The sequence below is a fragment of the Bos mutus genome, chromosome 10, assembly GCF_027580195.1.
Source record: "Bos mutus isolate GX-2022 chromosome 10, NWIPB_WYAK_1.1, whole genome shotgun sequence".
Classification (NCBI taxonomy): Eukaryota; Metazoa; Chordata; class Mammalia; order Artiodactyla; family Bovidae; genus Bos; species Bos mutus.
This window is the reverse complement of record NC_091626.1, coordinates 28905541-28933005: the sequence shown is the minus strand read 5'-3', so window position 1 is coordinate 28933005 and position 27465 is coordinate 28905541. Positions and strand designations below refer to the sequence as shown.

The 27465-nt window shown below is 36.3% G+C and overlaps 1 protein-coding gene across 3 annotated transcripts in view; it reads left to right on the top strand.

Annotated features, from left to right (window-relative positions):
* The window catches only part of RAD51B (RAD51 paralog B), a 620294-nt gene that overhangs the window by 139661 nt on the left and 453168 nt on the right, over positions 1-27465 (top strand). Inside the window, exon 8 of one of the 3 annotated variants that reach the window (XM_070377664.1) lies at positions 22554-23860. The exons of the other annotated variants lie outside the window; for them this stretch is intronic. Within the exon in view, the coding sequence (XP_070233765.1) occupies positions 22554-22637 (84 nt within the window). The 3' untranslated portion in view covers positions 22638-23860. Of the gene's footprint in view, positions 1-22553; positions 23861-27465 lie in introns of those variants that run through there. 3 annotated transcript variants of the gene reach the window in all.

The following is a 27465-nucleotide window of genomic DNA, read 5'->3' as shown; positions in this document are numbered from 1 at the left end:
GTTCACACATGTTATATATGCCTCTTTGGTGCTTCAGGTGGTCTGTGCCATTTGTCACCAAGGTAGGGGCAGATGGAGAGACTGCCCAGGATGTTCCACTGCGGTGCAGGAAGAAAAAATTAGAATTTTACAAATATTTTTAATCTCATCCTGGCTCATGTGTGTGTGTATATATATGTCTTATAATATACAAGATAAATTATTGTCCAAACAGAAGGCATAAAATAATTGAAATACATATAGTGGGGGTAGAGGTACATGCCCAAAATATGTTACTGATGGAGCACACACCAAAAAGTTAGAGGACCACTGATCTACACTGGTTATCATATGTCTCGAATTGTCGGATCTGTTTCTTCATTTGTTAAATTAGGTCCAGGATTGGGTTAGATCATTTCTAAGGTCTTTTGTAGCTTAAATGTTCACTGAGTTAAAAATGTTGTTAAAAATTTTTTTAAGCATACAGAAAAGTTTCAAGTATGGTATAGTGAACTCCCTTATGCTACTCACATAGTTTTATCCACTGTTAACTTTGTGCTACATTTCCCATTTCCTCTTTCTCTCTTAAATACATGTATATCATAATACTTTTAATCAGAACCATTTCATAACAAATTGCAAAGGTTGTGACCATTCAATGTAAGTACTTTAGCATGTATCTATTAAGAGCAAGGACAGTCTTACATAACCACAGGACATTGATCGAATTCAATACTGGACTATTGTCTAGACCTCATTCAAATTTTTCAAATTGTCTGGAGTATGACCTATGTAAGCTGTTCTCCCCACAGTCCGAGGATTGGAGGATAATTTTTTTTTTCATGTCTCTTTAGCCTTCTTTACCAGAACAGTCTTTTAACTTTTCTTTGTCTTTCATGACACTGACATTTTTTGAAGAATAGAGACTTTCAGTTTTCTGGAGTGTCTCTTTTGAGTTTTGTGCAGCTGTTTCCACCGAACCTTGGTGTTTTCTTTTTTGTAGTTTAGTTCTCTCTCTATGTTATGTACTCATGCTACGTGTTCATGTGTGGGTCTTCTTTTCTGAACTAGGTTCTAAGTTCCTCAGAGACAGTGATGATTTATCCTGTTCATATCTGTTCTTTACACTTCCATGCACATGTAATACTTTGCCTATAATATGTGTTACAAATATTCACAAACCAAAAGCTCTTTCATAATTTTTTGTAGGTTAAAAGGGTTCTTTAAAACATAGAGAAGGATATAACAGATTAATTAACTCTCAGTAATTAATGTCAAAGAATGCCATGGTAACAATAGAGTCATTATGTTTTATTTTATTGAGTCTCGAAGGAAATTGGCTGCCTCAAAGTGTAGTATAATATGGGGCATGCTAAGAACACTGTGAATCTTGTACTTATTGACATACTTCTTTTCATCATTCCTTTGAGGAAACCCTTTGCAATAATGTTTGACCCCTTTCCATACACAAAATTCCAATATAGCACTTGCATCTGTTCTGATATTTCAATAGGCAGTGAAATTAGGATGAAAGATCTTAGGCATAAAAATATCTTTCAAGATTGGAAGTATCTAAGGTTGTCAAGAAAAGGTGTTTATTATCCTTAATTATCCTTTCAGTTAATAACTAAACAAAGTTATAAGAAAGTGATTCAGCCGAAGTTTCAAGGCAGCCACAAGTTAAAAGTTTTCCATTTTAAAATCAGCATCTGAGAAGATGCACTGTAGCCTTTTAGAGGCTCTGATTTCCCCTAAAATTCATCAGTTATTTGTAAAAGTCCATAGCTTTCAGGAAGTCTTAGAACCCGGTTTTCTCTTGTTTTGATGGCTGACATTTAATACATGGGTTTTCTTAGAATTGACATTTGTAGCTATCGTCTGGAACAATTATTGTCTTGGTTGATAATCTCTGAAAGCGTATTCTAACTCTACATTTATCTGAAATTACTGAATAACTCCTCGTTACTCAGCACATACTTCAGTGAAGATATTCTTAGGAGTAGTGGCTGACATTCTCCATATTGTGGTTTGTCTGTGTGTTTGTGCCTGTGGATAACTTGGCAATCACTTCCTCAGTAAAATAACAGTCAGTGTGGTTCAGCCAAAGTTTAGAGGAGTGAAATGACTGAAGTGGGAGTTTTTTGTGTAATGCCAAGTGATACTGTCCTTGGTTCATTCTTATTGAATTGCTCAGGTAGCAGGTAGTGTTTCGTTGCCTTGGAAGGTATTAAAAGCACAACAATACAAAGCAAGCAAGCAAACAAAGAAAACCCAACAACAAGTGGCAAACAGGAAATACCAGGTAATTCAGGTGCTCTACTCTCTTGCCATGGTGTGAAGACAAAAACTCTTCCTGTAACTGAAAAATGTATGCTTGGATAAGAATCTGATTTAGAGAATGAAAAACATCTTTTCTGTTTTTTCCAGGATCAGATTTAGTAAGAAACTGGTGATGCAGTAATCTTTTCTTAGATATGACTTGAGACTGTTTCATATGTTAAAAAAAAAAAAAGAAAAAAAACAGAATTTTTTGAGGCTTATTTCTACTGCAGCAGGAAGAGGAGTCCTGTTATCCACTAAATTGTATGAATTAAAGGCATGATCATGGAACAGGCCATTGAAAATGATGGCTCCTGCAGGATTAAAAGTGCTTTGATCTTCTGTTTTCATATGATGAGTTTATCTTTAATTATATGTGATGATAGTTGATTACTATACACTTAGACTATTATAATGTGGTTTGTAAAATGTAGTTTGCACTATATAATAACTTTAGCACCCATGTTTCAGTAGTTATGGGCTTGCAGAGATATGTTCTAGTTTTGTTTAAATGAAAACTACTAGATTTCTGAATTAGAAGACACTTAAATTGTAAAATATTTATCTGCCAGGCAAAGTATCTTTCCTGTAAAATAAGGATTATTGTGCTCAGTTGGACCCAGTGTCTTATTTTATGAAGGTAACAGAATTATGTATGGTTATTAATTCCTGATCTATCCACTAACGGTCTGCTTGACTTCAGGCAAATCACTCAGGGCCTTTGAAAAATGAAGGCCTTAGACTGGGTGAAATTGTTACTGAATACAAGTTCATGTGTCTGTCACACAGTGAAGCCAAGCAAACTGAAACGTCAGTTTGGAGCAGAGAAAGGGTTACTGCAGGCGAAGCAAGGGAAATTGATTGGTATTTGCTCTAAAAATCCCCCAATAACAATATCCCAGGCTTCAACTCTGAAATTCTGTAATTCTACTATTCTGTGATGTCTGTGGTAGACATAATACAGAATAAAATAGAAATTCCCAACACATTTTCTAAAAGAAAGATGTTTGTGCAGTATTGCATAAGTTAACAGTTTGACCTTGCATTTTGATAATGGAAATGAGATAAAAAAAAAAAAAACCCTACAATGACTTTTTCATTTTGCTGGGTCAGGGCAATGGATTGGTGGGCAACCCCGCTATGAAGCCACAATTGTCAATTTTATTTGAAATTTCCTGTATTACACCATCGCTTTAGCCTTAAGGGTATGAGGTCTTTCTTTGAAATTGCCTGCTTTGCTTGCTTGCATTTACATGCCCAGCCTTGGATTTTTCCCAGTTTAGGCGGTTATATGCTCTGCTTATGAAATGTCCTTAAAAGTTTGAACTGGATTTAATTCTCCAGAGGAAATTACAAAATGATTCTTTTCAAATGGTAGCCAGTCATAGTGATTTGATTCTTAACACCGTTTCATCAATTTTGCAATTGTTCCTAATGGGACAATCAGGCAAAAAACAAAAGTAAAAACGAATAAACAAAATCCTTCAAGTCCAGGGGCTATTTGGATAGTACAATTAGGGAGCATAATATTCCATGTGTTTTCATCCTGGATTTTGCTTATCTTTGTCATATGATAATCCTTTACTTGCTTAAAAGGCATCTCATGTTTTAAGAACTTTTCCCTAATTATGGTTAGGATGATCTGGAAACATACAGGATGATAGGTCCATAACAGAAATTTGTAAATGTGAATATAAACTTTTAATATTTATTTATTATATTTTTATAAACATAAATTCACTCAATAAACATTTAAGTGAATTGCAGTTTCAGAAACATTTTTCAAACATAAACATGAAAGATTTAAGAGACTGGATTAATGGTTGAAATTGTTAAGCTTCTTAACAAATGCTAGAGTTATCTTTGTTGAAGAAATGAATTGTATGTTTTTCTTCTCTTTTTTTAATTGACTGTAAGATTCATTACTTTAAATTCTGATCGGTCGCACATGACAATTGGGTATGATTATTTACTGCCTAGGAACTAAGCATTACTACTTTGACAAGTTAAAAAAAATTTTTTTTTATTGAAAGATCATAGTATGTTTTATTTGTAAATACTTGCAGATTTTTTTAAGCTAAAGCCTATAAATACAGATAATTTGTAGTAAGTAAGTGACAGAGTGAAAAGCAAAACCAGAAAGGTATAATCATACAGCTGCATCTCAAGCTAGCCTCTTCTTTGCTCACAGACTATTGCTATGTTAAGATTTTAGAATTGGTTTCTTTTTAGGGAGAGTGGAAAGGTGAAGTCTTAGCATAAACCAGCAGTCCTCAACCTTTTTGGCACCAGGGACCAGTTTCATGGAAGACAGGTTTTCCTTGGACTGAGGTAGGGGGGATGATTTTGATGATCAAATGCATTATATTTATTGTACACTTTGATTTTTATTATTATTTCATCAGTTTCACCTCAGATCATCAGGCATTAGATCCTGGAGGTTGGGGGCCCCTGAATGAACCATTTCCAGGCAGTTAGCTCTATACCACATACTAATGGAGAAGAAAAGAGGTACAGATAATTCAAAACAGTTGTTAACTATTGCTTCCCTTTGTTGGTAAAAAGAACGCAGGAAAGGCATTTGGGAACTGGAGCTGGGTGGGCATGTAAAATCTGGAAACCCTGTTGTTGGTGTCTTTTTTCCCCTCTGCCTCTGTCTGGATCCCTCTCCCTGTGCTTGTTCAGGATCCCTTGAGATTGAACTTCAGGAGGAAGAATGAAGGGGGAAAAGAGAGAGAGGACAGATCACTGAGCCTAAGGCTATGGTGACCCTAATGGTAAAGAACCCACCTGCCAAGTGCAAGAGACTTTAGAGATGTGGGTTCGATCCCTGTCGGGAAGATCCCCTGGAGAAGGGCATGGCAACCCATGCCAGTATTCTTGCTTGGAGAATCCCATGGACAGAGGACCTGGTGGGTTACAGTCTATAGGGTTGCAAAGAGTCGGACACGACTGTAGCGACTTAGTACACACGCAAGGCAATAGCATCTATGGGTTCTCTTTCTTTCTTGTTCCCTACAGGCAGTGAATGTGACATGAGTCTTCAGTAAAATTCCAGGTTAGAGGATTTAGCAGATGAGCACTCAGAAGGAAAAATATTGATCTCTAAGGAGCCAACCTGAGTTTATTAAAAAAAAATGTTATGATAGATTAACCTAAATTCATTCTCCTTTAGCAGATTATCAGGAGATTCCCTGGTGGCTCAGTTGGTAAAGCCTCTGCCTGCAATGCAGGAGACCAAGGTTCAATCCCTGGATCGGGAAGATCCCTTGGAGAAGGAAATGGCAACCCACTCCAGTACTCATGCCTGGAAAATTCCATGGATAGAGAAGCCTGGTGGGCTACAGTCCATGGGGTCGCAAAGAGTTGGACACGACTGAGCGACTTCACTTCACTTAGCAGATTATTAGACTATTAACACACAATACAAGTGTCTGAATTTTATCATGATGGACCATACCATCATGATATCATTGTAGGCAAGATGAGTGAGAATGGTATGATAATGCAGTTATGTTAATGTGCAGCTGGTTGAGTAATTATCTGAAAGAGTGTTAACAGAAAAGGAAGACTCCGGGATACTACAGGAATCCTGTCTTCAGCTTCATATTACATAATACATAAACAAAGAGGTAAAAGGAAATAGTAGCTGGCACACTGATCAAATTTGTAGATAATGCATAATTGGAGAAGAATGGCTAAAGTTACTAGATGATAGAGACAGGAATCGAGAGCTTTTAAACATGCAGGGATGATGGCCTTGATCAAGGAGATGAAATTTACTGAGAACAGATTTAGAATGTAATATATACTGTGCATGCATGCTTAGTTGCTCAGTTGTGTCCAACTCTTTGTGACCCTATGACTGCAGCCCACCAGTCTCCTCTGTCCATGGGATTTTCCCCTCAAGAAAGTTGGAGTGGGTTGCCACTTCCTCCTCCACGGGATCTTCCTGACCCAGGGATTGAACTCGTGTCTCCTGTGTCTCCAGCATTGCAGGTGGGTTCTTTACCACTGAGCCACTGGAGAAGCCAAGAGGTCATAATAGCCATCTCCTAATCTTTGATGGACCTCCCTATAGAAGAGGGTTTAGAGTGAGACTGTGAGGGTTCACAACATAAAATGATAACCAATGGTTGTATGTTATACAGTGATCAATTTTGGCTCCATATAAAGAAGAGTTTTCTGGTCCTTAGAAGTGTCTGAAAGAATGGAATGGGCTACATTGGGAATTAAATAGTGAGTTTTCCAGGCTCTTGCCAAATTATTTTCTGGGCCTGTGGTAACAGGAAATTTATTCATCCAATAGGGAATAAAACTGGTTGATTTAAAGATGCAGCCTGACTTTTCTTTGGTGGTATGGTCCCTGTTTGTTTACTACCAGTCTTGCTTCCTGTCGTTTGGCTAAGAATGTCTTTGACTGAAAATTATGAATCAGGAATTATCTGTATAGGTTATTATCAAAACATGCCTGTTGCTTTTTCAAGGAGCTTTTTTCTTATCTGTTCACTCCTAAAATATCTTTCTGAAATTAGAAGGACTTAACAAAAATGTTTAGAAGGGAAAATATTTGTAGGAAACATTATGTATATACTTGACACATTTTTTATTAGCACCAGAACCAAAATGATCATATGGTAACTGTTAGAAGATAGTACTCTGCAATGAACACATACAGATAAATCAGAAAAACCAAGTTTACTGGTTTGGTCTCTCATTTGTTCTTTTACTCATTAATTCATTTATAAATATTTTTTGACTCCTGGTAAATGCTAGGCACTTTGCTAGGTGATAGGAAGCTAATGTATACTAGTTTCTCTCGTCAAAAATCTGTCATAGGCTCTGTTTCTTATAACTTGTCCAAGAAATACTTCCATTTAAAATAATAATATTTTCTATTTTTTGATAATATAAACTTCAAAAAAGACTATAGGGAATTCCATGGCAATTCAGTGATTAGGACTCTGTATTTCTACTGCTGTGGGCCTGGGTTTGATCCCTGGTCAGGGAACTAGATCCCACATCTCATTCCCACAGCCATGTGGCATAGCAAAAAAAAAAAGAAACTCTGGAAAATCCTGACATTAACTCTGGATTATATATATTCATATAAAAATTATGATTTTATTAATCATAATTGTATATAATAATCGTCATTATTAACATTGCTTTGAGACTGGATTCGCAGGCAGAACTTGGTTTTTTCAGCTTTCTTTTCTTTCAGAATTAGTGTTTTATATATTTTCTTGTTTTTCTTCCTTGGACTGTTAGTATCCATGTTGCTCTTTGAACAGAAAAATAAAATACTATATAAAGGGCTTAAACATACTAAATACAACTTTTAAAGAAAAAGTTTTGCTCTCCTGACTGAATGTTTTTAGCTAGTTTTAATTCAGTGTGTATTATTGCTAGGTAGACAGGAATGATCTTGAAAAAAGAAAGCTTTTGAAATATTAAGCCAGCAAAGGCATTGCCTGCAGGATAAGTTAATAGTTGAACATATTCACTGGTTATGCTGCCAAGTTTTATCCTTAATTTATTTTAATGTAAGGTGGTTACTTTGTCTTTCATCTTTAAAGTGCACCTATTAATATGAGCTTATAAATCAATATCACACCCAGGTAGGGTTTATTAGTAGCATTTTTAGAATTAAAAATATAGAATGAGAAGCAAGTCCTCCTCTGTGTGACTTATATAGCCAAGCAGTGTTTAAGTCAGGGAGGGGTCCCCGCTGGTTGGTCTTCAAGTCATCTGTACATGTCTGAGACTGTTGCTACTGCCGTGTTGTCTTTCTCTGAAGTTTTCCAGGTTTCTCTGGTGAAATGTTAGCTTCCAACAATCAGTCTTACCATCCCCAGCTTATGGTCTTCTCTAACATTTCCCATAATCATCCCAAGATTGCAGAGAAATGGAAAAGATACTTATATACTCATGTTCATAGCAGCATTGTTTACAATAGCCAGAAGATAGAATCAATCCAGATGTTCATCAGCAGATGCATGGAAAATTTTTCAGCCTTAAAAAGAAAGGAAATGTTACAATATGGATGAACCTTGAGAACATACACTGGGTGTAATGAGACAGTAATAGAGACAGATAGTATATGATTTCATTTATATGAGGCATCTAGAGTAGTCTAGCTCATAGAGACAGAAAGTGGAATGTGGTTGGCAAGAACTGGGGGAGGTGGTAATGGGAAGTTGTTTAATGGGTATAGTTTTCTAAGATAAGAAAGTTTTAGAAATTGGTTGTGTTAATACAACAGTGTGAATATACTGAACACTGATGAATTGTATACTCATAAGTGGTTAAGATGGTAAATTTTTTATATGTATTTTACCACAATTAAAAAGAGAACTTTCAAAGATACTTCAAAAGGTTAACTAAATAGAAGTGTTCCCATCATATTAAATAAAAAGTTGCAAAGAAATTAAAAAAAATGAGAACAAAAACATGGCCTCCACAAAAATAGGTCACCAGATTAAGACCTGGCTTTGACTTTCAGGATTTGGACTGTGAGACAGATTTACTAGAGGAAATAAGTAAGTCATTTACTCCACATGTCCAAAACTGAACTCAGCATCTTTTCACAAATATGTTTTTGCTTCCTCTGTCCCTGTTGGACATATGAATGTCAATTCACACCTCTTTTTGTCATTTGCCCTCCAGATACTACTGATGGGCAAATCCTGCTAATTATATATTCTTCACCTTTCTCTTAGCTGTGTTCTCTACATCACTGATACAGTTTATTCATTTCAGGAATACTTTGTTAGCAGTAGTATATGCAGGACTCTGTTCTAGTTGACTGAGACTTATCAATCAGTCCAGTTTAGTCCCTCAGTCATGTCTGACTCTTTGTGACCCCATGGACTGCAGCACGCCAAGCTTCCCTGTCCATCACCAACTCCTGGTGCTCAAACTCATGTCCATCAAGTTGGTGATTCCATCCAACCATCTTATCCTCTGTCATCCCCTTCTCCTCCCACCGTCAATCTTTACCAGCATATATCAGATGTGTCAATGAATAATAGCAAAAAAAGATCCCTGCCTTCCTGAAGCTTGTGGTGAGGACAGATAATAAAGACTAGATCTAAGAGTTAAATGAATTGTATAATATTTTAAAAGGTATTAATGCCACAAAGAAGGAAATAGTATGATAAGATGGGGGTTTTGAACTGTGGGAGTGTGGAAAGAGTTGTGATTTTAAAAATAGTGGTCTGTGTTGACCTTACTGAGAAGATGGAAATTGAGCAAAAACCTGAAGGAGGTGAATGAGAATATCTGGGGAAAAGCTTTCCAGATAGAATAAGTCAGTGCAAAGACTGTAAGATGAGAGCATCCCTGGTGAGTTCAGGGAACACCAAGGAGGCCAGTACATATGGAGTACCTCTGGAGTACAAGAGAGCAAGAGCAAGGGTCATGGGAAATGAGATTTTAGATTTAACAGTGGTCAGTTTCTGTAGGGCCTTTGTGGAGCACTGAATGGAGGTATTGCGTTGAGCAGAGAAGAGATACCAGATGTATGTTTTAAGAGAGTCACTTTGGTTGCTGGGCTGAGAATGGACTGTGTGAGCAAGGACTGAAACAGACCGGTTAGGAGGCTGGAATATTTTAATCAAGAAATGAACATAGCTTGGATGGAGTGTTTAGTGTTAAATGGACTAGCACTTAGTCCAACAGTAGTTGGCAACAGTAGTTTCTAATAGATTAGATACTGGGCATAACAGACAGGGTCAAGATAAATCTAAGGTTTCTTTTCCTCCCCTCACTGAGTAACTATTTCCCATCAACTGAGATGAAAATGCTGTGGGTGGAAGAGCTTTAGAAGGGAGCAATAAGCCTTGAGTTGTTGGACTTGTTAACTTTGAGATGTCTACTTGGTATCCAAGTGAAGGTATTGAGTAGATAGTCAGATACATGAGTTCAGAATTCAGTGGAAATAAATTTGAGAGGCAAATGCAAATTATGGTATTTAAAACCAAAGGCTAAATGAATGTTCTGAAAGTATGAGTAAAAACAAATAAATAAATAAAAGTATGAGTAGATGGAGAAAGGGACAAGAACTGAGCACAGTGCTCTTCAACACTAAGAAGTCTAGGTTTGGGTGAGATGGGGACAAAAAGAGAATTGACAAAGGAGATGAGAAGAAGCAACCAGTGAAATGACCAGGAGATCTAGTGTGCTGTCCTGGAAGACCAGTGAAGGAAGAGTATCAGGAAGGAGCAAGTAGTTCATCTTTGCCTTAGTTTAGGTTTCCTTAGTCATTTCCTAAGTTATACAGAATCCACATCTCCAGGCCTGTCCTCAGCCCTTTCTGTATACCCTATCCTTTTCCTACATCTCTATTGTGAAAGTGCACTTTAAAGCAAAAACACAAAGAAAACATTATTCTGCAATTAAAACTTTATCAGGTACTCCTAGTTGTCTCTGAAATCCATACTTCTTTTCGTGAAACAGATTTTTGTGGTCTGTCATCCCTTTATCTGGTCTCACCTCTGTTCGCTTTCTATCTTCTGCTTCAGCCTTACTGAATTATTTTACTGACTCACACTATCTCATGCCTCTTCTATTTATGGAATATATTGTGTTTTCCTACCTTCATCCCCAAAATCACTTATTGAACATCTGTACATCTTTCAAATCTTAGCTCTGTCATCGTCTGTGGATGAAGACTTCTCTGTAGAACGTACCTCCTAGCAGAATTGATCTCTTCCTTCCTTGCTCTGACTATGGCAAGTACCTACTCTTCTCAAAAATCCTTATATATTGCACATATATAAGCATATTTGTTTATCTGTCTTTCTTCCTCCTAAGTGTCTTGAGGGTAAATATTATTTCTGATTCATCACTTTATCCTCTGATTGTAGCATAATGTGTGATACATAGTGGTACCAAACAAATGATTTAAAGGTAACATTTTGTGCTTTAAACAATGTTTGAAGGAATTAAATAAATGAGGAAAAAAGCCTTTTATATTTAACATTAAATAGTAATATTTTAATTAAATTTATTTTATAAATTTATCAAAGTTTAATTTGTACATGTTTACTATGATAATACAATTTATAAATGATGATTTTATATTTATTAACCCACTTCAGTGTTCTTGCCTGGAGAATCCCAGGGACGGGGGAGCCTGGTAGGCTGCCGTCTATGGGGTCGCACAGAGTTGGACACGACTGAAGCGACTTAGCAGCAGCAGTAGCAGCAGCAGCAAATATTAAGTATTAAAACTAAAAATTAATAATAAATGCTACATATTTACCTTTTGTGATATTCTTTGTTTCTTTGTGTAGATCCAAGTTTTCATCTGGCATCATTTAATTACATCCTGAAGAATATTCTCTAATATTTCTTTTATTGCAGATGTGTTTGCAATAAATTCTCTCAGCCTTCGTTTTTCTGCAAAAAAAATATTTTACTTTTGATTTTAAAGGGTATTTTTACTAGATACGGATTCTGCAGTGACAGTATTTAGTGTGGGCGTGTGTGTTTTTCCTTTTTGCACTTAAGTTGTCATTCTATTATATTCTAGCTTGTGTTGCTTTGCATGAAAATTCAAAGGAATTCTTACCTTTGTTGGCATGTAATGTTTTTTCTGCTACTGCTTAAAATTTTTTCTCTATTTATAACTTTTCTTTTAGTACTTTGATAATGATGTGATTTTCAGTGGTTTTCTTTATGTTTATCTTGCCTGCCATTTGTTAAGCTTTTATGTGTGTGTGTGTGTGTGTGTTTTCCCCATCAAATATGGCAACTTTTGACCATTAGGTTTTCAAATACTGTCCTGCACATCCCCCACCCGCTGCCCCTCTCCGTTCATGGTACTCTAATTATATGTATGTTAAAATAGTTGATTTTGTTCCACAGATAGTGAGCCTTTGTTAATTTTATCTTTCTTTTTTCTGTGCCTCAATTTGAATAATTTCTATGGTGCTTCGAGGTCAATGATCTTTTCTTATGTCCAATCTGTGATTAATTCTATTCACTGAATTTTTCACTTCAGATAATGTGTTTTTCACTTTTAGGAGCTCTGTTTTGTGTGTGTGTGTGTGTGTGTAGCTTTCATTTCTCTCCGTGTTTTCGTTTCCCTTTACATTCACAAAATAAGTAAATTTAGTTCTTTTACAGTCTTTCTCTGCTATTTCTGTGTCTTTGTCATTTATATAGCTATTTTATTTACTAACTTTTCTTTTGTTTATGGGTTTCATTCTCTTGCTTCCTTGTATGTCTGATAGTTTTTATTGGATATTGTGAATGTTACGTTGTTAAATGGAGAATTTTATTGTCTTTCTATCAAGTGTGTGTTAGGTTTAGGTATAGCAAGTTGTTTAAGTTAATTGTGGATCAACTCTCTTGAACTGGCTTGGAGTCAAGAGTTATCTTTTCTCTAGGGCAGTGGTTCTCCAAATTCGCTACCTGAACTAACTGCATCAGTATTATGTGGAAACTGGTTAGAAATGTGAATTCTAGAGCTTTACTCCAAAATTACTAAATCAAAAACTGTGGGGGTGATACTTAGCAGTCTGGGTTTTAACAAACCCTCCTAGTTTTTCTGATGCATTCTAACTTTAAAAAAAAGATGTATTGTATTTGGCTGCCTTGGATCCTGGTTGCATCACGTGGGATCTTCTGTTGCTGTGCCGAGACTCTCTAGTTGTGGAATGTGGGCTCGGTAGTTGCCGCGCCTGGGCTTAGTTGCTCTGTGGCATGTGGGATCTTAGTTCTCTGACCAGGGAATCAAACCCAGGTCACCTGCATTGCAAGGCAGATTCTTAACCATTGGACCACCAGGGAATCCCTTCATCCTTACTTTTTAAGTACCACTCCAGAGCTACTTGGGACTCTTTTGGAGTCTCTGTGCAGTGTTCTATATATTTATTGAGGGCTCTACTTTAGCTGGTTAAAATATGTCACAGCCTTGTATGAATTCTGGATGTTATTCAGATTACCAGTCATTGAAGTTTGTCTCTGTGGCCTTTATTCTAGTTTTTACCCATAGTCTCAAGAAGACCCCTATACAGATTTCTTGAGCTCTTCTCTGCATGGCTGCCTTCTCTCTACTCTGTCCTGCAGAGTCCGTCTCATCTCTTCTTCAAATTCTGGACTCTGTTCACCCCAAGTCAATAAGACATCTGTACTCTGATTGGGTTACCACTCCCTGTGTTGCATTCCAGAAAATGCTTTCAGACAGACATCCTGTGTAATTTGGGGGCTTACCTTATTCATTTCCCTTCACTTAGGGGACACAGTCTTATCCTGACATTTGTCCAAGGTGTAACAATAATTCTTTTGTATATTTTATCCAGGGTTCTCACTGCTTATAATAGGAGGACAACTCTGGTCCCAGGTACTTAATTTTTTATGATCATGAGGCCTTACAATAGCTAATTATATGAGGAAAATGAACATTGTATTAATTTCCTCATATCATATCTAGCACTACTAGAGTGCTTTATGTACTACATAATCGACAATATACTAGGACAGGCGTATTCAAACCTAGACAGGACAGAGTCTTTGCCTTCAAAGATCTCATAACCTCTGAGGGTGGACTGACATATAAACAACTCATCATAGCTCAGTCTATGGTAACAGCTATAATAGAAGCAGCTTAAAATTATGTAAAGACCATGGACTTTGAAGTCAGATAGGCTTCATTTGAATCTCGTATCCATGACTTATAGCTTTAGTTTCCCATTCTGCAGAATAGAGAGAATAGTACTTTGTAGAACCATTGAGAAGATTAAAATGAAACTCTTTTGTAGAGCATCTAGCATGTAGTAGAGGCTTGTGAAGTGGTAGTTTCTCCTTAGGATAAATGGAGGATACAGGGACAGGAATTATTAAATACATAGAGTTCTTGAGTGAGGAAATGATATTTAAATTGTTCCTTTGAAGGTCAAGTAGGATTTTGATATATGTTAGATGTGTGCCAAGAACATTCCACTTTTATGGAGCTAAATGAGCAAAAGCTCCAAGGGTAAAATGTGGGAAAGCTTGCAAATATCCTTATGAAAGTTAGCATAGTCTAGACCCTTAAGAAAAGCAGTTTGGATATTAAAAAGAAAATTCCTAGGAGTAGGAAAGTAAAAATGCAGAAAAAAGGGCAAACCGAAAATCTAACCCATAGTAAAAAGTATACTTCCTTAGACCATTCCTATTTACTGCCATGACTAATAAATTTGGGCAGGCCTGTGGAAAATTCCTGTGGGCTGATATTTTCCTAACCACTATTCAAAATGACTTTAAGTTGATATTCTAAGCCGATCATTTCATTAATATTAAACTCCAGACCATGTCCTCAAGTTTCCAAGTTTGCTTCATTGTTTTTCTCTAGTATCTGTTTCCTTGGGTTACTTCCATTTTTTCTTTCTCATTCTGCAAACATTGATTCTCTAGGTTTTCTAAATGATTGGTAATGTGAAAGCACTAAAAAGATCTTTCTTAAACTCTGGTTTGTCTTTCTGTGTTCACATTTGGTAGGAATACTAAAGGGCTTAGTGAATTATATGAATGGTATTCTTTCTACATTTCTATTGGTGGGGGATTATAAACATAAACAAGTTTAAAGAGGATTTTAAATTAACTTTCAGGTTAGGATTTGTCCTCATGAGATTTTTGTTTGTTTGCTTTCAATTATTATCTTTTATACTGTCTGTTAAGAATCAGATGGCTTCCTGGATTGAGTTTGCTTCATTTCTTCAGTGAGTAACTTTTATGTGACCTTTAGATATTTGTTCTAATATTGTTTGGTTTGCTTTCTGAAGCTTTGGGATGTTTTAGGAAAAATAAAGCTTAGGACTTCCCTGGTGGTCCAGTGGTTAACTTTCTGCACTTCACTGCAGGGAGCCTGGGTTCCGTCCTCCGTCAGCGAACTAAGAACCTGCATGCCCGTGCATGCTCAGTTGCTCAGTTGTGTCTGACTCTTTGCTACCCCATGGACTGTAAACCACCAGGCTCCTCTGTCCACAGGATCTTCAGGCAAGAATACTGGAGTGGGTTGCCATTTCCTCCTTCAGGGGATCTTCCCAACACAGGAATCGAACCCAAGTCCCTTGTGTCCACGGGCAGACTCTTTACCACTAGTGCCACCTGGGAAGCTCTGCATGTCATGGGGTGCGACACCCACCTCAAAAAAAAAAAAAAAGTCTCATGGAGAAGAGCTATTATCCCTGAAAATGAAAAGATCAAAAATGGAAAAAAGAAAAATCAGAAATCACTCCTGAAATCTTTATTTCCGTTTTTAAAATGTCCTTTGCTTCTGTCTCTGATACCAATCATTTAGAAGATTATCTGTCTCCTTCTGTGATATATTTTCACCAAATATTCTCTTGTGTTTGTACTAGATTATATTGAGTTCAAAACTTAAGTGAGGAGAATTTACATATTTATGACAGTGAATTTTCTTACTCATAAAAATGTTTTTTCCTTTATTTAGACCTTCTTCAGTAATATTATAGTTTTATCCCCAGAAAGCTTACACATCTTTTATTAGGTTTATTCTAATAAAAGTTCTTAAGAGTTTTTAAAAAATGGGAGTTATGCACAGTCATATTGGTAATTGCCTCAAAAAATTGATTTTATGTTTAGATTTTGAGTCCAACAAACTTGCTTTACTTGCTTGTGAAAATGAGTTGTAGATTTTCTTTGATTTTCCAGGGAGAGAATCCTATCCTATGCAATGCAATCCTTTCCTTTTCAAATCTCATACTTCTTTATTCTTGAATGACTATGGTGCTGCGGCTGCTGCTAAGTCACTTCAGTCGTGTCCGACTCTGTGCAACCTCATAGACGGCAGCCCACCAGGCTCCCCCGTCCCTGGGATTCTCCAGGCAAGAACACTGGAGTGGGTTGCCATTTCCTTCTCCAATGCATGAAAGTGAAAAGTCAAAGTGAAGTCGCTCAGTCGTGTCCGACCCTCAGCGACCCCATGGACTGCAGCCTACCAGGCTTCTCCGTCCATGGGATTTTCCAGGCAAGAGTACTGGAGTGGGATGCTAGTGGGACCTTATTTTGTTTCAGATTTAAAGAGACTCTCTCTAATGTATCAATTTTCATGTTAGAAAGTTTCTTTTTGTTGCTGAATCAGTGGACATTTTCAAAAGTAGTGAATCACTATAGAATTTCACAAATGTGTTTCCAGTGTCTACTGAGGTAAATTGTGTGGGTTTTCTCTTTTATTCTATTAATGTAGTAACATATGTTAATGGATTTTCTAGTGTGGAACCATTCTTATACTCCCAAACTCTATTTGGTTATATAAAAATAATATATTGCCAGGTTTCTTTTATTAATATTTTGTTAAGGAATACCCTGGGATCTTTCTTTTTACTATTATACCTACCTTTTAATGATAGAGTAAACTTGGTAGCTTTTCCTCATTTTCTGTTACCTGTAAAAAGTTATATAACATAGGATTTATTTCTTCCCTGAAGATGATATGGTAAACTTATTTTACGCCATCTGTACCTAGTGTGGAGTTTTTAGGTGGGAGGTTTTTTGTTTTTTCTTAAAGTTTTAAAATATTGGAATATAACATGGATATGGAAAAAGTACGTAAATCATAAACATGTAACTCACTGAATTTTCAGAAACTGAATAGATGTATATAACCAGAATCCAGATTAAGAAACTAAAAATTGCCAGCTCCCCAGAAGTCCTTATTGTGTGCTAAAAGGACACACCATGGTCCTCCCCAGGGGTAACCACAATCCAATTTCTAAGCCATAGGTTAGAATCTTTTTGTTTGATTGGTCTCATACTATATGTAAATAGAACCAAAGAGAAAGAATTTTTTTGTATGTGGCTTCTTTTACTCAACAGTTATATTTGTGAGACTCATCATATTGTTTTGGTAATTACAGTTTATTCTTTCTGTTTACTGTGTAGTAGTTCACTCAATAGAATCTACTACATCATTTATCCATTCTAGTACAAATGGATTTTTGAATACTTTCCAATTTTGGCCAATATGACTATATCTTTTGATGAGTAAATTTACATATTCTCCTTTAAATTTTTTTAATTAAAATATTGTAGATTTACAATGTTGCGTTAGTTTCAGGTGTATAGCAAAGTAATTCAGTTTTACATACAAACATATGTGTGTATATATGTGTGTGTGTGTGTATGTGTGTTTACATTCTCTTCCATTGCTGCTGCTAAGTCGCTTCAGTCGTGTCCGACTCTGTACGACCCCATAGACGGCAGCCCACCAGGCTCCCTGGTCTCTTCCATTATAGGTTATTATATGATATTAAATATAGTTCCCTGTGCTATACAGTAGGTCTTTGTTGATTATCTATTTTATATTTGTATATTTTAATCTCAAACTCCTAGTTTATCCCCCACCCCTTGATAACCATCAATTTGTTTTCTATATCTGTGTGTCTATTTCTGTTTTTTTAAATAAGTTCATTAGTATCATTTTTTTTTTAATTCCACATATAAGTGATATCATATGGTATTTGTCTTTCTCTGCCTGGCTTACTTTACTTAGTATGATAATCTTTAGGTCCATCCATTGCTACAAATGGTATTACTTCATTCTTTTTTATGGCTGAGTACTATTTCTATTGATAGACACTCAGGTTGTTTTTTCAGCTGAGAAGTTGAATTGTTGGATCATAGGATTTGTGTTTGTTCAGTTTTAGTGGTGGTGTACAACAGCTAAGTTGTAGAACTAGCTTACATTCTTACCAGCAGTGTTTGAATTCTGAATGTTCCACATTCTTGTTGGGATTTCATATTTAATTATTTTACTTTAGCCATTTAATGGCTATGTTGAATATTATAGTATTCTGTTAATTTTTCCTTGGTGAGGAAGTGCATTAAGGACCTTCTTCATAAACTTATTGCTCATTTGTATAGTCTCCCTGGTGAAGTGCCTAGATAAGTTTTTGTTCATTTATATCATCTGCCTTTTTCTTATTGATATATGAAAGTTCTTTATATATCGATACCATCCCTTTGTTGGATTTCTTTATTCCAAGGAGCTTCTCTTAATGATCAATTATGAATAGACATTTATTATATAGTAATTATGGATGTTTGGGCCTACATCTTCATTTATCAACAGCTCCAACCCAATTTTAAGAGAAAAGTATTAGGAACTTTTCCAGCATAAATTAAATGGAGCTAATTAGTAGCAAAGTGCTGATAAAAACTACATGAAAAGTTTAAACATCTGTTTACTAGAAAAACTTTAAAGGCCAACAACAAAGAGGTGGAACTGTTTGCAGCATGTGTGTTGATGAAGGGCAAATCTCTCTATACATAGTGTTCATGAAAATCAGAGAGAGAAACGATGCTAATCTCTAATATAAAATGGCCAAATAATATTAAAAAAAAAAGATTTCACAGAAGAAATACAACTGGCTAATAGAAAAAAGATTAGCTTCATTGATTAAATAAATGCAAATTCAATAATGACATGTTATTTTTTGCCTTGCATATTTTCAAAAAATATGATACCTTTTGTGGGCAAGTATGGAATGGAAACTCTCAGATAACTAAGTAGCAGAAATGTAAGTTGGCATTACCTTGTGGAAGACATTTGACAACACTTATAAAGCTTGATATAATATATCTGTATAATTTAAACCAGAGTTTTACTGCTTGGAATTTATTCTAAGAAAATAATCGTTATTTTTAATATAGGTTGAATACAGTGATGTTCATTCCAACATCAAGTTTAATGGCATAAATTTGAAATTAACAATGGAGAGATGGTTAGTTACATACAGTAGAATATTTTACCATTATTGAAATTAATACTTTAAAATGTGGGCTAATTGCTTTTCAAGTAATATTAATGTTAAATGAAAAATAGCAATATACAAATCTATGTAAAAAGTATAACACTTCCATGAAAAACTATTCCCATAACAACCATTAAACATATACATGCATATACATATATAAAAATAAACACCTCTTTATATTGGAAATAAATACCACATTTCACTGATATCTTTGGATGATATTTTCTCTAGATAGTTCTGAATTTTCCACATTTTCAAGAATAGATACATATTGCTTTTAAATTAGGAAAAAAGTATAACAATTACAAATAAAATGTTTTCACACAGATTAAACAGATTATTATAGCATGGTGAGAATTTGTTCCATATGGCCATGGGATTTTCTGTTTATAAGTTGAAGTGCTGACAGTTGTGAACTAGTTTTCTAAGTGATAGGAAGCAGCTTTGAAATTTGAAGCATTCTAAACCGTATGGGTTGACAATGAAGAAAATACTTGGGCAAATAGTGTCAATAAGCTTGACAAGTACTGCTAGCTTGTCACCAGTTTGGTTAACATCCATGTGATGATAACTTTGTTATTCCTCCCCCATTTATTACAGTCTCCCAGCTCACCCTTTGCCAAGCCCATATGAGTAGTTATATGTGGCAATAATAGATATGAGGCCCATTTCAGTAGTTTTCTCTCACTCCAGCTTCCTTTTAAAACCTAACATTTACCTTTAAATGTTATATTTTATTTATTGTTGTGAATATGTTAATGGAATTTCCCTAAATAAGGAGAGCCATCTGCCTGATTTTGGGGTCATGGTCTCTTTTAATTATATTGGAGTTTTTATAATTATATCTAAAGTGGAAATCTGCATTAATTCAACCTTATTTTACATCTCCTGTGTATCATTGTACTTGTATTAGGGATATAACAAGGAATGGACTGTGAATTTTGTCATTCTGGAGTTCCCAGTGGAGACTATATATTAATAGTATAGTGGGGAGAGAATCAGTTCAGTTCAGTCTCCCAGTCGGGTCTGACTCTTTGTGACGCCATGGACTGCAGCATGCCAGGCTTCCCTGTCCATGACTAACTCCCGGAGCTTGCTCAAACTCATGTCCATTGAGTCAGTAATGCCATCCAGCCATCTCATCCTCTGTCGTCCCCTTCTCCTTCTGCCTTCAATCTTTCCCAGCATCAGAGTCTTTTCCAACGAGTCAGTTCTTCACATCAGGTGGCCAAAGTATTGGAGTTTCAGTAATTGAAAGAATGAACTACTTAATGGGATTAAATGCCTGCTTTATAATTTACCAGCTTGCGATTTAAGCTCTCTATAGCTTCATCTCTAAAGTAGAAATAACAGTACTTCCTTCCATCACCCTCTATTTCCCTTTATTTTTCACTTTTCTTCATTGAACTTTTCACTTGTGAGACATGGTTTTGTTCATTTATTGACATTAATGTAAAATCCTGGAGGACAGTCACTTTATTTGGTTCACTTACATATTTTCAGCATCTAGCTTAGGATCTACTACATAGTAACTCTCAGTAAATTGGTATTCCTTCTCCTGGGAATATTCTTCCTACGTATTTGCACATAGCACATCCTCATGCTCTATTATCATGCCCAAATATCATCTTGGTGAAGGGACCTTGCTAGACAACCTCTTCTATAAAACAGCATCCTCTATTTTTCTCTGTTTTATCTTGCCTTATTTTTCTCTGTAACACTTGGCACTACTGATATTATATTTCTTGCTTATTGTCTATATTTTCCACTAGAATATAAGATTTCTGATTCTAGGACTTTTTTGGTTTACTCCTTGATCCTTAGTTTCTCACCAGGCACATTAGGCTCTTAAATGTTTGTTGAATAAATAAGCGAATAACAATGTTGAATATATGGATGAATAGGTAAAGGAATATTACTTATACTATAGGGTTACTATGAAAATGAAAAAATTCATGTGTTACACTTCCATAGTGACTGATACAAGTAGATGTTTAAATAAATGCTAGCCATAATATAATGGAGAAGGCAGTGGCACCCCACTCCAGTACTCTTGCCTGGAAAATCCCATGGACGGAGGAGCCTGCTGGGCTGCAGTCCATGGGGTCGCTAGCAGTCGGACATGACTGAGCAACTTCACTTTCACTTTTCACTTTCATGCATTGGAGAAGGAAATGGCAACCCACTCCAGTGTTCTTGCCTGGAGAATCCCAGGGACGGGGGAGCCTGGTGGGCTGCTGTCTATGGGGTCCCACAGAGTCAGACACGACTGAAGTGACTTAGCAGCAGCATAATATAATGTTGCTCAGAATTTCTAATTCTTACAACAAATTTGCTAAAACTTTTTTTTTTTTTTTTTTTACTATTTTATAGATGAGAAAATTGAAGCTCAAGATTTGTTCAAGGTGTAGTAAAGGCTAATTCTGGGGTTCAGACTTTAATCTGCCTTTTTCCTTAACTGCATCTCTTTTCACTCTGCTCTGTTGCTGTCAGAAATATTAAAGAGTGCTCATGGGGATGGCAACATTTGAACTAGCTTTGAAAGATGAATGGGAGTTTGCCTAGCATACAGTTGGAGGAAGGGCACTCTGAGTAGTGGGAACTCCATGATGGAAACCATGAGCAGTGAGCAGTGACAGAAAGCATGGTTATGCATGTGCATTTGTGGTAAGCCAGCTCCTTACTCTCGGAGAAGGCAACGGCACCCCACTCCAGTACTCTTGCCTGGAAAATCCCATGGACAGAGGAGCCTGCTGGGCTGCAGTCCATGGGGTCGCTAGCAGTCGGACATGACTGAGCAACTTCACTTTCACTTTTCACTTTCATGCATTGGAGAAGGAAATGGCAACCCACTCCAGTGTTCTTGCCTGGAGAATCCCAGGGACGGGGGAGCCTGGTGGGCTGCCGTCTATGGGGTCGCACAGAGTTGGACACAACTGAAGTGACTTAGCAGCAGCAGCAGCAGCTCCTTACTGTGAAGAGTATCGAAAGAATTTTTTTAAGCAGAATTTTTATAACTGGGGGTGTTATGGACATTCTGGCTGCCAACTTTGTCAGCGATTTTACAAGTCTTAATGGGCATATTTCTGGCACACAAGCAATAGACCTGAACTGCCCAAAATGGTAGCCAGTAGACATCTGTGGCCATTTAAATATAAATTAAAAGTAAAGTTAAAAATTAGTTCTTCAGATGCCCTAGCTGCATTACAGGTGGTCAATAGCTACAGGTGGCCAGTGGCTACTATATTAGAGAGTGTGGTTATGGAACATACCCATTGCAGAAAGTTAAATTGTGCAGCATTGTTACAGACAGCTAACACATGACTGGATAGAGGACTAAAGCTGATTTATATAGAAGGAGAGGATAGTGAATAAAAAGATTCCCCAAGCTAAAAATGTTTTACAAACAGAGTGTGGAGTAGTTATTGGAAATTCTACTCTAATCAAACTTAAAAAGGTCAGTTAGGCTTTTGTTTTTCCTTATAGATGAAAACTTCAGTTTATTTGGCTTGGGTGGAGATACAAAGCCAAAAGCTTCAGGAGTCTTGGAACATCGCTTCATGGATATAGATTAAAAGTCGTCTAATGTGACAGAGGATGAGATGGCTGAATGGCGTCACCGACTCGATGGACATGAGTTTGAGTGAACTCCGGGAGTTGGTGATAGACAGGGAGGCCTGGCATGCTGCAATTCATAGGGTTGCAAAGAGTCGGACACGACTGAGCGACTGAACTGAACTGAATGTGCCTCTCTATGCTGCCCATTAACCTGGCATGCCAAAACAAATGGAGTCAGAAACTTGGAATAGCCCATCCCTGATCTAGGCTCTGAACCATTTAGACTGGTTACTGATTAGGTAAAGAGTTGAGTTTACTTAATATGGATTTATAATCATCTTCATATTTACAGAAGTTTATATATTGTCTCTTCTCACTTTATAAAAACTTCACATAAATCCTCAAAATATCCCTGTGAGTTTGGCTCTGTTTCTTCAGACAGAGAAATAAGAATGCACGTAACCATGTAACCGATACCATGTAACCAGGAGGTGCTAGAGCCAGTATGCAGCCTCATATTTTCTGACTTTTAGGTCAAATGCTCCTCAAACCACATTAACAGTGAGGATACACTGTTTTAACCTGGATAAAAAGGAATGTAAAACTCTTATGACCAAAGTGAGAAGAGCTCAGATGAAAGGTAGGATGAGAGGCCTTAAAGAAGTGACTCTTTTGGCAGCAACAGGTTGATCCTTAAAATCATTGAAAGTCACCAAAGTTCTGTCTTTGCAGTGTCGTAAAACTTGGTAATGAACTTGATCACTCTGTTGAGGAGCAAATAGGTGAAAGAGCATGTTTGATGCTGGGAATCTAATGAAGTATTATAAATAAAAGATGATCTGGGCTTGGACTTTGTAGAAAGAAGTTTAAGGGAGGTGGATTAAGATACATCTTGAAGAAAGAATACATATTATTTGGCATAACATTATTCTGACAGTCAAGCTTAAAACATTGGTCTTCCCAGTTCTACTCAGGATTGATTGTGCCATCCTCCGGACTATTATAATATGTTGCTTATACCTATATTATAATATTGATTATGTTCAAACTTCATTTTCATAATTTTTGAGCGCCTTGTAGGCACTCAAGTGTCAGGTCTCCATAAATGTTTGCTAAACTTGTCCATGCTTTCTGTCTTATTCTCAAATTTAATAAATTGCCAGTTTGTGACAATTTTCAGGCTCCCTTTATCTGTTTCTGTGCCCACTTCGATTTTCCCTCCCACCACTGTTGTTCAGGCATCAGCCACTTACTTTGTGTACAGTTGAAGTTTCTTAATTTTGTTTTTTTTTCCTCCAGTCCTTTAACCCTCTAATCCAACCTGCACAAGAATCTAGATTACACTTCTTCAAATATTGCTATTACCATTTCACTCTTTTTCAGTGGCTTGCCATGATCTCTGAATTAAGTGAAAATCCTTAACTTGATATTCAAACATTTTTATATGATAGCTAATTGGAATATACTTTTCCACAGCACTAGGGAAAATCTTAAAGGAAGTAAGTTCTTAAGAATTGCTTATTGATGTGTTTAGATTGCTTTGAGATTCAAAAGCTTCTAAAGACACAAAGCAACATAAAAAAATGACTTGAAAATAGTAGAAATCAATATATCATCAATTACTTGACCATGTGATTCGTCCACACATACTTCAGAGAAAAAGATCATTGAAACTTTGGGTCATCAGACATACAGCTTTATTGGAGAAGCTGACAGTTTTGGGGGCCCTGAATCATTTATTCATTTTATTTATTCGGAGTAAATTTCCCCCTGTTTTCCTAGTAAATATATGAGGTTTTAGAGTAGTGGGCTCTGTTTTGTCAGTATAAAAATATTTCTTTTGTCAGAAGAATTCGGATACTTATACATAGAAACTTGTGGTTAAATGTCATTATTTTAAATGTTATTGGATCCCTTCTCAGAACATTGAAAATATATATACCTGAGCTGTTTCTTCTGATCAGCTTCTACTGTGGGCACTTAGTTTGAAGTCACAATAGAATAATTGGAGAAAAAGTTGAATTTGGCAGATACAGCATTTGAGTATCTTTCATAAAATTTGGGTTTCAAATAGGATATGGCATTGTTTAAGCTCAACTTATAATAAGTATAATTTGTCAATTATGTAATATATACTCAAAAGTTCTATTTTTATGGATGATGGCTTTTCCTATATGGTTAACTTCTCTGTTTTGTACTCAATACAAAGAAATTTGTATTTCTTTGTCTTTTAGATAAAAGAAATCTAGAGTGTCATACACAATAGTAAAAATATCAGATGCCTTAAATAACACTTCTAATTTTCCAGGAATTTTCAAAAATAGAAGATGTAAATTGGCTAGTTGTATCTTTTTAGTGACTGGATTGGTTACTTTTCCTGAGGACTATTTTAACTAATTAATTCATCCAGACAAGCTGTTTCTATTACCATGACATGGCTAGCACTTAAGCTGCTAGTGTTCAACTTGTATCTATCCTATGTCTGTAAAAAGGGCTGTCTGTGACCCTATACTTACTGCTTTTTATTTACTTAAACTTTATTTTGCATTCCTAAACAAAATGAGTAAACATTTTTATACATATGATTTCATTTCCTCCAATACTTATTCCAGTTTCTAAGGGCTTTCTGATTTACAGACTCTTAAAAATCTTTCTCCTTCCAATTCAAATCTAAGTAATTAGCTTCTTCCTAATTTGGAACTTCAACTTGAAAACCAGTGTGATTTGGCATTAGATTAGGAATCTTATTTTAGATGAGATCGTATAACTTTGGTTTTAGGTGATCACAGAAGTGTTTGTCGAGCAGCATCTTTGTAGCCTTGAGAAAACTAGAAAACAGCTTTTCTACTAAGATTATGATTCTCCTTGACAGTCACTTTAACTGCAGTTAGGTCCTGGCTGTACCAACTCCAGTTTAAACAACTGGACTCTGAACCTGTTCTTGTTCTGATTAAGAAGTTTATTTATATGTTCGGGAATAGAGGCACAACCTGTTAACAGCTGTAAATTTGGTTGATTAAGCTCTATGTAGACAAATTTACTAGCGAGGACTGCTCCCTAGAAATTCCAGTTCACTTACATATGAAGGTAGTCTGGCTATTTCTCACCAGTTTCCATCACTTCCTGCCAAGAAAAATAAACATTTTCTTGCAAAGGATTGATGTAGAGGTTAGAAGTGGTCAGTGTTTTATCAGTCATACTGGGCTGTCGTGAATCTCAATAAACAAATATAGTAATATCCATGTATATGCCTGGAAAAGCAGCCAGACCCGAGAGAGATCATTTCTTTCAGATGGTCTTCCAGACCTTTTCAATGTAGGTGAATGTCAATTATTAATAGACATTTATTGTAATAGAAATTATGGATGTTTAGCCCCATATTTTCACTTACCAACAGTTCAGGGAAGCTTGTGGTTTTAGTGGATAATAATAGGCTGGAGCCAGAAACGATGTTTTCTTAATTTAGTGTAACTGTAAGTACTATTATAAGTATTGTAATAAAAATGAGCTTATTAGGTCAAACTTCTGGTATTCAACATTTCCCTATAGTGGTCTATTGGGCAAACTATGGCCCCAGAGCCATCCCACAGAATATTTTTGTGGTGGGCACAATCTGAGAATTGTTTTATATTTTTAAAGAGCTATAACAAAGAAGAATATGCAGCAAAGACTATATATAGCTTTCAACGTCTAAAATGTTCATTATCTGACCCTTTAAGAAAAGTTTGCCAACTCCTACTAATATGGATTAGCAATAGTCATGGTGAGATCCACTGTTGTTTAGTCGCTCAGTAGTGTCCGACTCTTTTGTGACTCTGTGGACAGTAAGTAGCCTGCCAGGCTCCTCTGTCCATGTGATTTCCTACTCAAGAATACTAGAGTGGGTTGCCACTTTCTTTTCCAGGGGATCCTCCCGACCCCGAGGGATAGAACTCATATCTCTTATGTCTCCTGCATTAGAAGGTGGGTTCTTTACCACTGAGCCACCTGGGAAGCCTGGCGATCCATTACAAGGATTCAAAAAAAGCCATCTGAATAAACAAAGCAAGACGAAAATATGGAAAATATGTTTTTCATAGTTTTAGTTTTAGAGCCTCTTATTTCTGGTTTGCACGTGATATGTGAAATAAAGATGATACCATTATCCTTATAGGGTTCTTAGAATCATTGAATCATGGCTCCTTGCAGTACCTTACATATGGAAGATAACTGGTATCTATTACTGTTGTTATAGTAATGTGTTGAATGCCTGACAATTGTTTCTGCTTTATTTTATGAATCTCTGTTCTATTCATGCCATATTTGCATTTTATTTAATTTTGTAAGCCACTTTAATTCTTTTATATTTTAGTTGAAATGTAAATCTTAAGTGTTACAGTTTTATTGCTCCTGTTACTATGGCTGCGTAACAAATTACCCCAACATTTAGTGGCATGAAAAAATAGGTTATAATGCTCACAGATTCTGTGGATCAAGAGTTCAGACAGGGCACAGCAGGATGACCTCTCTCTTTGTCCTGCAACATCTGAAGCTGGAAAACTCAAAACTGGGAACTGGAATCATCTGAAGACTTCATTCACTCTGACGGTTGTTGCTGTCTGTTGGCTAGGAAGGCTCCAGTTCCTCTCCATATGGGTCTCTCCTTGTGATATCTCCAAACGGACTAGTTTGTGCTTCCTTGAGTGAGCCAACAGGGTTCCCCAGAGCATGCATTCCAAAAAGACAGAGCCAGGCTGGAGCTATCCTCTCTATGACATAGCCTTGGAAACCACAGAACATCATTTCTTTTTTCTGCTTTGATGGTCAGAACAGGCACAAGTCCACCAAGTTCAAGGGGAGA